Here is a 15,536-nt window from a genome sequence, read left to right on the forward strand (position 1 = left end):
GAAGCAGAATTAACCTAATTAAGTGTTTCAATACACCATAAGAAGGTTACATAGGAGCTGTGATTACAGCACAGACCTCAACAAATTTTAACACTTAATGGGCAGTCAGGGGAGATCAGAGGATTTCCCCGACCAGCCAATGATCCTCACTACCCCTCTAAAGCAGGACGGTTGGGCTGCTTGTTGGGCCAGTCCCTGGAAATCTTGGGAGGTATATATATATAATACATAGTGTTACAAATACCAGTTTAATTCATAATCCACCGAGTTTAGTGAAATAGTGTTGAGCATTTCAACTCAATCAGTTAACTATGAGTTACTAAGGGCAAATCCTACCAAGCTTTTCATATCCCTCTCCAAAAATAATGTTTAATTATTATTTAACTTAACATTATGCAGGACTAGCCCCATCTGGCAGCAGAAGTGCACTGGAGTGAAGCAACCATTAATATGTGGACTAAAAGGCTGTAATTCAATGAGGAGCTAGAGCCAAACCAGTCTTGCCAAGCCATGTGCGTCAAAACAGGACAAACCATAAAAGGCTTGTACTTCTCCATTCTGGTTCGATCAAACTTTGGGGTTAAGCCATCACTGGGTCATCTACCATCGGTTAAGATTTTTTTTTAAAATCCAACAATTGGTTTTCTTACAAGTTATATAATGAACAAAAAAAACAATATGATCTGATTAAGTAGATTTGAAAAAATGAATTCTGACCCTCCTGATGGCAACATACACCTTAATGTACAGAACAGTATCTTGCCCAACAATGCAACAGAAAGCTAAATCATCACCAAAGTCAATATAATAATAATAATGAATAATCTCACCTGAATGTCCATTCGCAGCAGCAGAATACAAGGCAAAATGACCATCTTTATATAAGTTGTTGATATCCAGTCCTTCGTTAAGCAGCATTGATAATAAAGTGACGTTTCCCTGGGCAGCAGCTTGGTGAAGAAGGGTGGACCTGTCTCCCAGGGGAACAGGACCACCACTTGTTAGCAAAGGGGTTAGGGAGGGAGACCAGCCTGTGTGTTAAAGCAATAGATGACAGGGGGAATAAATATATTTAGTATTAAGAAACAAAAGGGGTTTTGCATACAAAAGAATGTTGTGTGAGTCTTACATCTGTTTGTGATACCTATGGGTGTTTTGATATGGTTGCAATGATAAATGGTTGCTCTGAACACCAATATTAACAGAAATTTGTCCTAGCAATGTGTGAAAATTATGGGGTAAAAAAATAAAAACAACAACTAAGATTTGTGTTTTAATAATTTGTTTATATATGTGTAAATGTGTTTGTATATGTTTGTATATGTGTAAATGTGTGTATATTTTAGGAGCCACACAGACAAATCTGAGAGTCAACCTGATATGAAAGAAGTCCACTCATAGAGATCTATATAAAATGGTACAAGGTTAGGAGCCAGATCTAAAAATCTAAAAGGGGCTACCTGGCTCCTGAGATCTGCCAAGCCCAGGGTTGACATGAGGAATTATTGGTTGTATTATTGATTAAATTATTAAGCAACAGCTTTGGTAGTGATCTTGTTAATCTTGTGAAATTTGCTGAACCAGTTGCCAAATAGTTTGTATACTCTGGTACTGCTAAAAGACTGCAAGAAAAAAAATCACAATTGTTTTTTTTACTGTTATTTAACTTATATGATTTTTACGTTTACTGTGATTTAACCAATTGATAATAAATTTACACTTAACCAATGTTATATATAGATTATTGTGCCAATCACAATATTGCATATAGACTATTTACAGTTATTCAATATATACAGAAAATACACAAAAAAACATTCATTGAATACATAGACAGAACAGAGTTTGCAAAACAGAAAGGAGGGTGATTACATAGACAAGTAAAATCTTAACCCGGTACGAATGCTGCAACTTATTTAAGAAGCAAAAGAAAGGTGATTAATAAGGAAAGCGGTTGCAAATGCTTGGCGACCATGCAGCAAAGAAGGGCGTGGGGGAAAAAACAGCTTCTGGCACCAGCTTCAGAATGTAGAGATGGTTAATTTGAGAGCCAAGATCGATAATTCATTTTTTTTTACCCCTCTTCCCAGCCAAATCAAGAGGATAAATTACTTTAGAGTGAAATGAAAATAGCGTTTTCAAGACCTGAAGAAAATAATTGCAGTTTAATACAAAAGGTGTCATGGGGTATGAAAATCTATGAGCTTAGAATTGACCAAGAACTCAAAAGCACCATGCGTCAAATAAAAAAAATGAGTAATTTGAAAGCAAACTATATTCAAAATAATTGTGTGATGTATCTTTTCGGTGTTGGAGTATTACAAGTTTTGAGGAAATGAAATTCTGCTTTAGCATTTGTCTGCAAACCATAAAAAATAAATAAAACTAATAGGTTGCCCATGGTTCATCAGGTGTGCCTAGTCTAACTTGAAACATTCTAGTCCAGAATAGTTCAATTACTCTTCACTGTTGAACGCTTAAGTAGTGCGACATAAACCATAAGTCTATGCAAACAAAGAATAAAAGCAGAAACGTTGAGAATTGGAGACAGGAGGCTCCGTAGAGTCTCGTATAAAAACCATTTTTTGGCAGCATTACATTAAGAAAGTGGTTGCAGTTACTGACCTAACTTATATCAAGGCAAACTCTTGAGATTTTTATGTGAAGCTGGGCCTCCTAATTGGCAGAATGTTCTGCTTTTTTCAAAACTGCATGTACAAATGCAGAGCACAGTAAGCCAAGACTGTCTGATGGAAAATGGCAAATCTAGAAACAAGAAAAAAAGGCAACTTTAGTCCAAATGCACACGAAGGTTTTCTGCAGCTTACATTATACAAGTTAAGACATCACTTGGCAGCCCATATACACTTTACAAATACCTGCAACAGGACAGGGCTGGGACCACAAGTTGGCCTGGTCATTTAAAGCACACCAGCCAAAGGTTACAAGGTTTCATTTTCTCTGCTATTGGAAAATAGTGGCCAACTGAACTAAGAACACCAATAAGCCCCCTTTACTCCCACCAAACAACATTTCGCATCAACTATTTGAGTTTACACTATGGATGTCTCCTTAAAACTGGGCAGGAAGTCAAGAGCAGCAAATGTATGGCCCTATATACAGACACAAGCTCTAGAAAACAAAGCCCTACCAGAGACTTTTTGCAGGTGTAGAGAAAGAACAGAATTGGACACTGAATATCTGCACTTCCTTCCTATACTATACTCACTCATTGGGCAGAAAACCTGCTAATTAAAGACTTTATCATAAAGTTTCTAATATGTAAATGAACACATGTTAAATTGTATGCCAATAATTCCACACTCTTATTGGGAAATAATAGTTCACAGTTTAAAATAAATAAATAAACCAACTGTCCCTTTCCTGCTATACGTCTAGTGTTTTATTGGTCTACTCCCGGTGCTGCTTACAAGCTAGGTTTTGTGCACATGCGCAGTTCTGATAACTGAAAAGGCACGTGGTATTAGACAAAAACAGATTATCATACCCCATGTGAGAAAGGAAAATGCAAGAAAAACACCATGTGTGATGAAGAGGCCTTTTCTTTTAAAGACTGAAACGTAGGCATAAAGTTCTGAGAAAGGGATGCATTAGAAATAGAAAAATATAAAAAAATACAGTGTATACATGATATATCCCATTACCTGATGCTGTTACCAGGAGGCTGTCTGAATCACATGGTCTACAGGATGATGCACTAACAGGGATTATGGAGGAGGTACAGGCAATGGTTGTGGGAATGACAAGGGAACTTTCTGAACATGCAGGCTCGTTCCATCCAGGGGACTGGGGAGGCCAAGCACCCACCTGTGATGTGCCTATGGCTGGTATGACACAGCCTGCAGATGCTGCAGGTACATCTATAGATGGTTTTGGTGGCAGTTGAGGTGAGGAAGATTTAGATACAGTTTCCTCGTGCAATACCCTGATTCCATGAGTAGAACTGGAAGGAGCAGAAGTTACTGGTTTGTTATCACCTTTCCCCCCTACACCTGGTGGTGCTTTTAGCTGAGGGTGTGGTACAGAAGGAGTTTGTGAAAGTCCAGGCTTTTTTGGAGGGATCGGTGGAGGGTTGCCTCTATCAACTCTTGAACCCGATTTTAAAGCATGTGATGGATGACCTAAACGTCCCGCTACAGGAGGATAGGTGCCAGTTTCCATAGGATGCGAGTATCCAGGCCTCAGTTGAGCACCACCCTGAGGACTTGTAAACCTTGAAAGAACTTGGGTCACAGTATTTCTTGCCATTTGTTTGGTCACCACGTTATCACGGCTGGTGGGACAGAGTTCTCTCGTTTGAGATGTTGTATTTCCATTTTGGTCATGTTCGTTGGCATTAGCCTGAAATTTGAACTTTGCCGCCTGAATGCGGGGACTCAGACCGGAATTAATGGGGGTGTTGGGACATTGTGAGTGTAAGCTCTGCATAGACTGAGACAAATAGTTTGGTGATGCCGGGGAGGTACATAATGGACTATTTGGATAGAGAGTGGCACTGCCTGTCAGATCTGATGATGATCCATTCTCTTCTGTCCTGCTAGAGGACACTATATGAGTTGTGGGAAGACCTGTTACTGTTTCATTATGAGCACTTTGCCTATCTGAACCTGGTTTTACAAATGCTGAATTGGCACATACACTTATTTTCGTGTTTCCTGCTATGACATGGTTAATTATTGAAGGTTTGGTCGGTATAGTTAAGGGAGATTTTTTTGTACTTTCAGAGTCACTGTCTAGGAGTACAGCGTTTGTTTGGCAAGAAACAGATCGGTATCCAATACCTACAGGAACAGGGTGTTTGTCTTTATTTTTGTTAAGAAATGGAAGGTTTGCTTTACTCTCTGTGTCTTTTGACAACTTTAATTGCTCGATTATTTTCTTCATTCGGTCGATTTCATCTTGCAATTCTTTGGTGTGTACTTCTTCTTGACATAGCTTGGCACGGAGATGCTCTCTTTCTGCATCAAACTCAGAGAGTTGTTTTTCAATTTGAGCCTCCATCTGTGCTTCCATTTGGGACCGGCGCTGTTTTTCAGTAGCAAGTGCTTCTTGCAGCTCGGCACCCTTTTTCTTTTCTGCTTCTAGTTTTGACAATGCCTCCTCAAGATTCTGGGCTTCTTCTGCAATTTTACCAGACAAAAGTTTGCATTCCTTAACCAGAATAAGAACCACGTGTTTATTTTTAGCACGTTCTTCTTCAAGACGGGCCAATAGCTTCTTGTGTTCTTGTTCTAAATTCTGTAGCTGAGTTTTCTCTGCTTCCAGCTGGATTAAAAAAATACATTTCATTTACATAAACACACATTGCAATCAAACATTAAATGGGCACTAATCATAAACACTATTTAAAATAACCTACAGCATATCGTAAGAGCAACTTGATTTTTAGATCAAGACAGATGTAAGATTTCTTTAATTTGTGACATCTATATTTTTTTTTTTTAGGTTATCATATTTTCAATATTCGTCTTATCTTGACAGCGCTACATTGTGAAGAGGATACAGAGACTATAGATTGATATTCAGATGAAGTGCAGGCAAATGTCACATGATTATAGTTAGCAGAAAACAAAAGATTAGAAGTAAAAGAAATTAACATGTTTTGCAAAATAAAACTAATACCTGCTACACACATTAAAATGTGCAAAAGATAAATATAATTATGCAGCAAAATGTGTTCATTTTGGTTGTGTGCAAAGGTGACTTTGTCCAGCTGATTAACATGCCCCAAAATAATATGTACAAACCTACATGGTAATCTAAGGAAAATAGAAATCTACATTTATTAATTTGGTAGTGCCTCACCTTACCCCCTTACTTCACTCAAAAGTGTTACTTTTATAAACATGATCTTGCCTGAGAACATCCCAGATGTGGCTTAGAGGTCACCCTATCCCTGTCCATGAGGCGTTTAGGACAGCTGGGGCAGGGAGGCACATCTAGCACTAGGTATGAGGTCAAATGGGTAGGACATTGGCAAACTAAGGTGAGGACTGGTTATAGGAAAATATCCCTCTTCCCACTTCAAAGAGATCAAAGGACCATCTGAGAGGCTAAGCAATCAGCTCTGACACTCAAAGCCTCCAGGCCATCTCCCGGATATGTTTATGGCAAAGTGTTTTTGCAATGACAATGCCTAGGTAGCATCCACTTGACTCAACTAAGAAGGAGTTGGTCACTGTACTGTAATAAACAACTATTATAATGCATCATGAAACACTTGAACTGTGTTTGAGTTGTATAATTACACTGTGGCCAGTTTTTTTAAACCACATTGAAACCTCTGCTTTAATCGAAAGAAGGTGATGCAGTTTATTAACAATAGTTTAATTTACTGCAAACTCATTGTAGGGCCACATCCAGTATTACAATTTTACAGTTTATGACAAAGCTTTCCAGAGATCACTGCAAAGTAGTTAAAAGCTTTTAAAGCCACCTTAAATGGAAATATTACAGCAAAAACACATGTTCGTCTACACGAAGGAGAATTCAACAAACCGTAAAACAAATGTGGAAAAGGGGTCCTGCACACTCGAGTTATGAGATTAGTATGCCATTTGTAACAATACTAGATATAAGAGCTATGCTCTTATGTATGCACATTAAGCCTTCTGAACTCGGTGAAAGTAATTTTTCTGCCTAAAGGCAATACAGTTCATAAAGGACAAGAAAATGTAAAGGAAGGGAAGGTTATAAATGAAAAATATTTATAGCTCGCTCTGTTTTTTTTTATCATTATATATGCATTACTTGAAAAGTAACATTAACGGCCCCTTCACAACACAAAGTATATCATTTAATGGGTTAATTATGCCAAACCATGTAAATTCCGTTTGGGGAAATAGGGTTTTAAAGAGACCTGTAGTAGACATGTAGTAGATTGAATTACCAACAGAGCTACAGATCTGCAGCTTCTACCTCAGGTAAATGCTAATATTTTTTTTCTTTAGTTTTTAAAAATGTATTTTAATGTACTCACAGAGTACGTTAGTATGGCTGCAAAATGTTTCTTTAATAATTTGGAATAAAAATGGATTCCAATACTTTTGAATACACTAAATCCAAAAAACGTAATTTATTTTCTAAATAAATGTCACAATTAATGAACACAGGCCACCTAAACCAAGTTAATTTCTAGGTATATAGCTTGAGTCAATTACCAAATTTAAAATTATGTACAATTATGTTTTTCCACCATATGGTTTAATGCTTTTTCCTCTATCCACAAAGAGCAACACAGAATTGTAAAAAAAACCAAAACAAATGAGGTCTCATGTGGAAGAAAGCACTAACTTCATAGTTAGATGAGACCTCAACGTAAGCTAAGAAAGTTTAATGCAGAAGTATACTTCTGACTCACAGACTTCAATTAGTCAGATTTTTAAATCTCACGTCTTGAATTTTACCCAACACATAAAATCACAACTCAATTCATTAGAATTGGCCTGACAATTAGGGAGCTTAACTTGGATAAGGTTAGAACATCAGGTGAAAGATGGCATTTATATGGTGCGTTGAGTCAGCACTGACAGTTAATTAGCATAATCAGTTATTGTAACCCGAAAGTCTTCTCTACAGAAAGGGATTTTCATATCTGGAGATGGAGACGAACATACGTAAGTACCACATGTGTTGTGTTTTTGCCAGAGTGCTACAGATCTTAGAAAGTGTTTTCTAATTCATAAAAATATAAAGCTAAAATTACTTGCATGCAAAATCTGTACAGATTTTCAAACAGATGCTAGGTATATTAACGTATGTATCTCTCAATCAGGTGTTAGGCAACGAGCCAGCCTCGAAAGCAAGAGACTCTTAAAGCGTGCAGAGCTATACAGATAAAACTGTCTGGTGTGCACATCCCACTGTACCATATATTTCTTAAAAATGAAATAAAGATAAACATTTTCCACCTTTTGGTACAATAATGCTCAATGTTAGTTAAAATGCCATCTGCAGTTAATCATTTAATTGCTGAGATAAAATCATTGTGACACTGATGGTCCCACTACTGCGTGGTAGATGCACAAGCAGAGATGCCAGGTGTTCCAGTTCCAGCTAGTATTTGAAAATGATAGCTAGAAAAATCTTCTAGAAATATATAAGAAAGACAACTTATTTTTAACTTCCACTATTTCAGTATAAAATAAAGGGAATCGTTTGGGGAAAAAGGTTAAGCACCATAAATTTAAATTAAAGATCTGGATAGACTTCACCAAACGGGTGATGCATCAAAAATAAACATACACAGTACTCATGGAAGCATATAACACAAAACAAATAAATCATTTAAGTTCATATTGCTGCCTGAACACTACTCTGTTTTATAGTATTTAATTACCAACTGTCCTACAGATTGACAGTCTTTACATTAAAGACGAGCATGTACCTTTCTTTGCCTTCTTTCGGCAGCAGCCAGTTGAGCAGTCATCCTCTCTTGCATTTTTCGGCAGTGAGCCATGACAGCTTCCAAGATGGTAAGAGGATTGTTGCATATGGGTTTTTTCTCCTTGTCAAAGGTTCCTGCTTCAAAGTCTCTCTGAAGCGCCAGGAAGGGGTCACCAAGATTAAACCTTCCATATCTTTCTTGAACAAAAACATCCTTTTTTCGTGCCTGAAACACAAAAAAACAATCCAGAAATACACATTAGAAAAAAATGCCTAAAATGCAGGTAACCTTTTTTTCATTGTTTAATGGTTTAATTGAAGGCCTGGACTGGCCATCTGACACAACGCCCAGTAGGCCATCACACTATGCTCACACCAGCAGCAGATCAGGTACTGCGGTGTGCGGCCAAGGCCAGTGGTCACCGAATGTTGTATGTGTGCCGTGTCTTCCCCAGTCTGGCTCTGTTTAATTGCAAAGTATTTTTCCCAATGATTATGTGTCATATTGTGGTCAATTTTCTATACAATACTAAACTTAGCATAACAGAGACATTCCACTATATTTTGTAGCTGTGCACATTCTTTATTTTTGAGCCTGCTTGTCATTATGGCTGAAAAGTGGATTTCTCCAGTATCAGTTTTCCCCCAACCTGGATTTCAGTAATTTGAACATAAACACTGTAAAAACATAGTTCATGTGTTTTTACAAAATAAGATTGGAGAATACAACCATATTTTCAGTCAAAATAGACCAGGAAGACCAGGAATAGCATGCTTATCGATAGACACATTCCATAGATTTGGTATTTATTCCAAATAAAATACTGTGCCCCAAAGTTGTTTCAGTTTTGGAAAAACAGAATAAAACAGTAACAATCTGTAATGAAAAATATACAGGCAATTACAGTCACTGTGTCCAACACTAACAGGAAATGCCACCTTGCAGTCTTCCTCTACAGAGAAGCAAAACACGTTTTGACAAAGAAAAAAAGATATTTTTCTTCATTATGGAACAAAAGCTAATGGCAGATTTAATGACAGATGCTCTAGATTTTCCAGTTGATATTACAGTGGTAGCATGATTTTCATTTCCCAAAATATATATATATATATTTTTTTTTTTAAAACCCACATATTTCCTTAACATGTTTAACCATTTTTTAAGTTCTGGAGAGAACCGATAAATTGTGATCATGGTTAAAAAAGTATGGTCCCAGTACCGATTGCTAAGGTACCCTACTAGTAACCTCAGAATATACACCACCGTTAGGTTAGTATGACAAGTTCTCCCTGCATTAAACATTTGCTGTTTCTGATCTTGCTAATCCAGATACTCAATCATTTCCTTTAACATGGTTTCTATTAATTTCCCAACTACTGGTGTAAAACATACTAGTCTGTAGTTAGCCGTGTCTTCCCTGGAACCCTTTTTGTGAAGTGGTGCTACCATTGCTAACATCCAATATTTATATTGTGGAACTACTCCTGTCAATAGTAACAAGTAAAGCAATTGTGTTAATGGTTTTAGAAGAATACTTCTTTAAATAACTTTGGGTATTGGGGTTCCTGTTTTTCCTTTTCTCTGCATTATCGTTTGTTCTAATTTTGTGGGGATGTGGGGTATTGTATCTTGCCCACTATGATTGTATTTAATTCTCTTGTTTCTGAAGAACGCATAAAAATATTGTTAAAAAATAATAACTTTAGGTGTATCCCTTAGGTTCCGGTTGATTTATCTTGTTTTACTTTGGAGAGTGGAAGTACAACCTCTTCCTCTTTGAGGATATATGTTTTACGTCTCACAATTTCTTCTTTTCTAACCTACATCCCTTCACCTTCCTCTGTAAAAACTGAACAGAAGTATTTATTTAGGAAGTTGGCTACATCTTTATCCTGATTTCCAAAACAATAGCATGTTAGTCTGTGTTTTGAATCTTATGTCCCACAGAACTCAATACAGATGAACTAGTCCTGTGGGGAACCTCTGGAGACTTCTACACACATATGTCTTTTAATTTAGGAGAGCGATCGTAGCGTAAAGCTTTTTACAGCACGAGAACAGGGCATCTGTCAACACTTTTACACAACAGTTAGGCTTCACCTCAATAAATAAAATAATAAAATGATTTGAAAAACAATTCTATTTTGAACATATATATGTCGGCACAGGAACTCACAGGTGTACCATTAAATGTGCATGAACTCCCACACTGTTCACGCCTCTGCAGAAACATGGGTTTATGCTCAATCATATATATTGGATTTATAAAGAAGTTTTTCCTTTCGAAGAAAGTCTGCTTGCTTTATTATATATATATATATATATATATATATATATATACATACATACTGCATCAAATGACATCATATCTATATCAGTCACATGAATTAGACTGAAGAATTCTGGGCCAGAGTTAAGCCGTATCAAATATCAAGTTGTTTTTAAAGTGGCAAGTAACCTGTTGGGGGACCGAACAATACAAAAGAGGAAAAAAATCCAGTGTATAGCATTCACCAGCATGGATACATTATTGTAAACAGGAAGGTGTCCAAGTCACATTGCAGAGCATGGGTTAATATAGCGCAGCATATATTTCAGGCTGTGAGCAGAAGGACAGCTTGTTTGTTGGTTTGTCGTGTTTCTGTGATTCCACAACCTGCTGTTCTAGTATTGCGGAGCACAAAAAGAAAAATTCTAAAACAAGAGCCAACCGGTCATAGCACTACTAACCAACACAGCAAGGTGTGTCTGCCATTAGAAACCATAAACACCCTCCTTAAAATAATATCTCCTTAGCCAGCTTCTAAGGACATGGCACGCAATGACTCTGATGAAACACATCTCGGTTCAGCTACTAAACGCTTCCTGCAGCCATCCATATTTGGCTTTGTACAGAGTGTCTGTATTCTTCTAGATAAACATAAGACAACACGACGCAGCAGGGGCCTAGGGAGTACAGAGGTTGTTAGCAAGAGAGGCAGACTTGGTCACTAAAACCCTAAAGAGCCTTTTACTGTCATGTGTATACAATATAAATGTTAATGCCGTCAGCCTCTGTCACCGTGTGAGATGAGGTCCTCTATAAAACAGAAGGTCATCTCTGTCACTCTGTTACCAGAAAGACCTCTTAAAACAGTTAAAATAGAATACACAGACAGACAGAAGCCTGACATTGTAACTTAAGTCTTCAGGATATATTTACAAATAGTAGGTAACTTTGTTTATACAACTATTTTTTTGTTCTCAGACAAGGTATATACAAAAGCAACTTTTAAATATAGACCAGCGTTTCTGTTTCAAAGTAAACCTAAAACTACTTGCTTTTTTCAGTCCTTGGTGTTGTAGATTGAGAACATCAATAGGCCTACCACATACAGCTTTAAATGCCCTCAAATACTTCTGCTGGCAGGCTGTTCTACTAAGTTAAACTTTATGACATCTAAGCGCCGACACGGAATTTTTAGATCATAACCTCTTATTCTAACATTTTTCCTCCATTAAAATAAAATGCTAAGTAAATGCTTCTATCACATCCTTACCCTATTCTCTCTTCTCCAAGCTATACATGGTGAGATCCCTTAGTCTATCCTGATATTTTTATATTACAATCAGTATACCATTTTGTAACCCTTTTCTGGACTCTCTTCAGTATACGATCTTTGGGGTCAGTTGTGGGTCTCCACAACTGTATATACTACCCTAGATAAGGTCTGATCTGTAAAATGGCTAAACCACCTACCTCTTTCTGCTACAAATGCCTCTAGCTATACAACCCAGCACCCTGCTTGCTTTTCTGCAACACTTTATTACATTGCCTGCTTACTTTTATAGTGACCCAAAAAGAGGAGTTGTTCCCTTAAGCAAGCAAAATACCCCTTTTTCTAGGGCTGTGATGTTAAACTGGCAAATAAAACTATGTAGAACATTTCTGACCACATAATTAGGTTTACAGTACTCTGTTTAACGAAGTGAGCATGAGCTCCTGTATTTATTAATAACTTGCTTACCACTCACTAAAATGAAATCCAACACTAAATGTCACTGGATTAACAGCGACAACCTGTAAGGCTGCAGTGGCAGACTGGGCTCTATGCTAATTGTAATTCTAATAAGCAGTAAGATTAACTGCGTTTAAAAGCCCAAGTTGATGCATTTTCTTCAAATGCCAGCTGATTACAAATGACCTATGTCAAGACTGTTGCATTCAGCTCTTTCAGTATAGGGTAAAAAAAATGGAATACACAACATCACTTCATTATATTAATGGTAATCAAGATGCTGTGCATTATTCCCCAACACTCAGCCAGCTTTTGGCATGAGAAGAAATTATACATTCCATAGTGATGTACAATGGGTAAAATCCACAGATATACTGCCAAAGTTGAAAAATATAGACTTGAATAACTTGAGCAGAGATTTAAATAAAGATAATAACATTTGTGATAAATACCTTTTTTGATGTTAAGTGTCCTGGTCATATTATTTAATTATAACCTTGCTTTACTCTCTGAAGTCATATCCCCCTATGTGACAGCAGGAAATACAATAGGTGTACATGGGCACTTCAACAGAACCCTGGCATTCATTCACAAATGTGGTATGTTTTGTGATAGAGGATGTAGGTCTTAGTACCATGTTCACTGTATTTGTATGCCACTGAAGTAGCCTGCAACAGGTTCTTCTTACAAGATCTTCAACTTCAAGTTGCTTCTTACTTGATCCAGGCTGCCTGTGTTCTACTATCATGTCTGCATACCTGAGTAAACTAGCATAGTACAAAGTAAGGCTCAAATTCTTTTTTTCACTTTAGTTTATTGGTCCTTTTGTGCGTTTATATTATTATAAGGAAAGGGAAAGTCCAGCTCAACTTGCATTGGGCTCGTTCATATAGCCTGGCTAATCTCAAGCGACATCAAATCAAACACCTCTGCCATATTCCTGTTTAACCATATTCCCCTGCTGATTTGTTTGTTCAGTTTACCTTTTGCTCACAGCAGGTAAGCTCCAGTTATCTCCGCTCCTCAGAGCCAATAAAGCTTTCAGGGTTTCTTGATCTCTCTACTTTTTTACAGAGTCAAGCCTTAACTCTTTAAACTGGGAGAGCACGTGTAGGCTTGAGCCTAGCTCGACCAGAACCATCAGAAGTGGGACAGTGAAAGCCAAAGCTTAGACTGATAAAATGCCCTAAACGCCCTAAAAAATAAGTATTTTCATCCTCACATGATTCACATATGAACTTCCAGAATCACTCTGGGGAACCTAGATTGGAAGACTTGTGTAGCTCTTTTGTTCCAAGTTTTGTACGACAATATCTGTACCCCCTACAAATGTCTATCGCTTTGCTACCTCTCTGCTTTTTATATAATAATTATATGTTAATAATTATTGAATATATATGTACTTCATTTGGGTGTTTAATATTGTGGACCGCTCAGAACACCACCATCCTTGACACTAGACCTATGTTAGCCCTGACACTGGCTTCCAAAAACAGTAAAAAAAAAAATACAAATAAAAAAAACGATTACAATAAAACTATTCTAAAGAATTAATGGGTAACACATTATTCAAAAAGGGGAGACTAGGTTGAATCATTTGGATCTTTTTTAGCCAGCATAAACTATGCATTGATTTAGTTCAGCAAATGCTAACTGCACTTAAAGAATATTTTTCTGTCCTCTGTACATCTTTTGGAAACACGCTTTATGCAACTGGTTCCGTTTAAGATAGAGTCAGGATTAGCTAGGATAACAAAATTTCACGCTTATGCTGCTATAAAGGTTGCTTATGAGGTAGGTGTTTTTACAGTGTTTCTGTGGCATCACAAAATGTGTCATATATGAAAACCTTGTGGCTTGGATTAAGTTTTACTACTTACATGGGATATTTAACTGCAGCTCAGTAAAGCAACTGCTAACAGTTCACTGATATTTAAAGGTTGCATAGGGAGAGTTTTAATGTCATGATGCAAAAAACCATGTTTTGGATTTAGTTTCTTCAAAGTTCTCTGTTGAAGGACATCATTCCTTCCACTATGACTGTGCCCCATCAGTATGCATGGATCATAACTGACATCACAAACATTGTGGTTTGTTCACAAAAACAGTGGTTCCATCTCATTAACTTCATTATGGATCACAAAAGGTCAACCCTGGCAAAGTTTTACTGCAAGAGGGACATTGAACAGGGCCAGTCCAGATCTTGTGAGAGAAGCTCACCTCTCCTGCTAACAACCACTTTATTAAGTAAACCCACTTGCGCTGCCTAAACCAACAGGCAGGGTACAGTGATGACGAATACCAGTGCAAGTAGATACGATACCCTTTATGAAAATCCCTACTTGTTTACACTGGGATGTCAGTACATATATTAATACGAGCTTCACCACCTTTCCAGCTGAGACACCAGAAGGGTATAAGGGAGAGAAACATTGATCATGCACGCTTGTATATGTATATTTCTAGCTGCAGAGACAAAATACAGTATATACAGTATAATTACTTTAATAGAACTATTCTCCTTTTAAAAGCATTCAGGATAATGTCAAGTTATCCCTCAGGCCATTGGATTAGTGGTTAACATGAGTTACTGTTGTCATGCAAGATCTGCAAAGAGCAGGGTTCATTTCAGGTAACATTCGACGGAGATAAATCAGTGGGCTTCTTTATGCGTAGAACACACATAACAATGTGTTTATAGTTTACTGGGCTGAATAAAAAAATAAAGCAGTAATTCAGTTCTCTCTGATGTTCTTGCAAAACACAGCGCTGCCTATAATCAGGTGTTTTACACAATTATAGCCATTGTGCGGTATTATTAAAGTAAATCATCTCCCAGCCTCAATGCTTGTCATGCTTCTGCTATTGCTACTTATCTTTCAAGTTAACAAATCGCAGACTTGCAGCCCCGCCACCTGCTGAACAGATTTGAAGTCCTTCTGTGCTTGTAAAATTTGCACCCTCTCATCTAAGTACTGGCAGGCTTCAGCATAGTCTGGACTCAAAAGGGAATTTGTTAAGTGATCACGTCTCCTGCTACATTTCAAGTAAAAAAAATTCAGGAATACGTAAAATAGCATTGGGATCTAAATAAAGTCATCCACAATCTATGAACAACAAGGGTCATAAAG

At 37.3% G+C, this 15,536-nt stretch overlaps 1 protein-coding gene across 1 annotated transcript in view; it reads right to left on the reverse strand.

Moving 5' to 3' along the window:
* CTTNBP2 (cortactin binding protein 2) overlaps positions 1–15,536 on the reverse strand; it is a 51,738-nt gene that overhangs the window by 19,928 nt on the left and 16,274 nt on the right. The window contains 3 exon segments of the mRNA XM_053464327.1: positions 831–1,031; positions 3,666–5,286; positions 8,408–8,632. Coding sequence (XP_053320302.1) covers positions 831–1,031; positions 3,666–5,286; positions 8,408–8,632 — 2,047 coding nt within the window.

This window comes from Spea bombifrons, chromosome 4, assembly GCF_027358695.1.
Source record: "Spea bombifrons isolate aSpeBom1 chromosome 4, aSpeBom1.2.pri, whole genome shotgun sequence".
NCBI classification, from domain to species: domain Eukaryota; kingdom Metazoa; phylum Chordata; class Amphibia; order Anura; family Pelobatidae; genus Spea; species Spea bombifrons.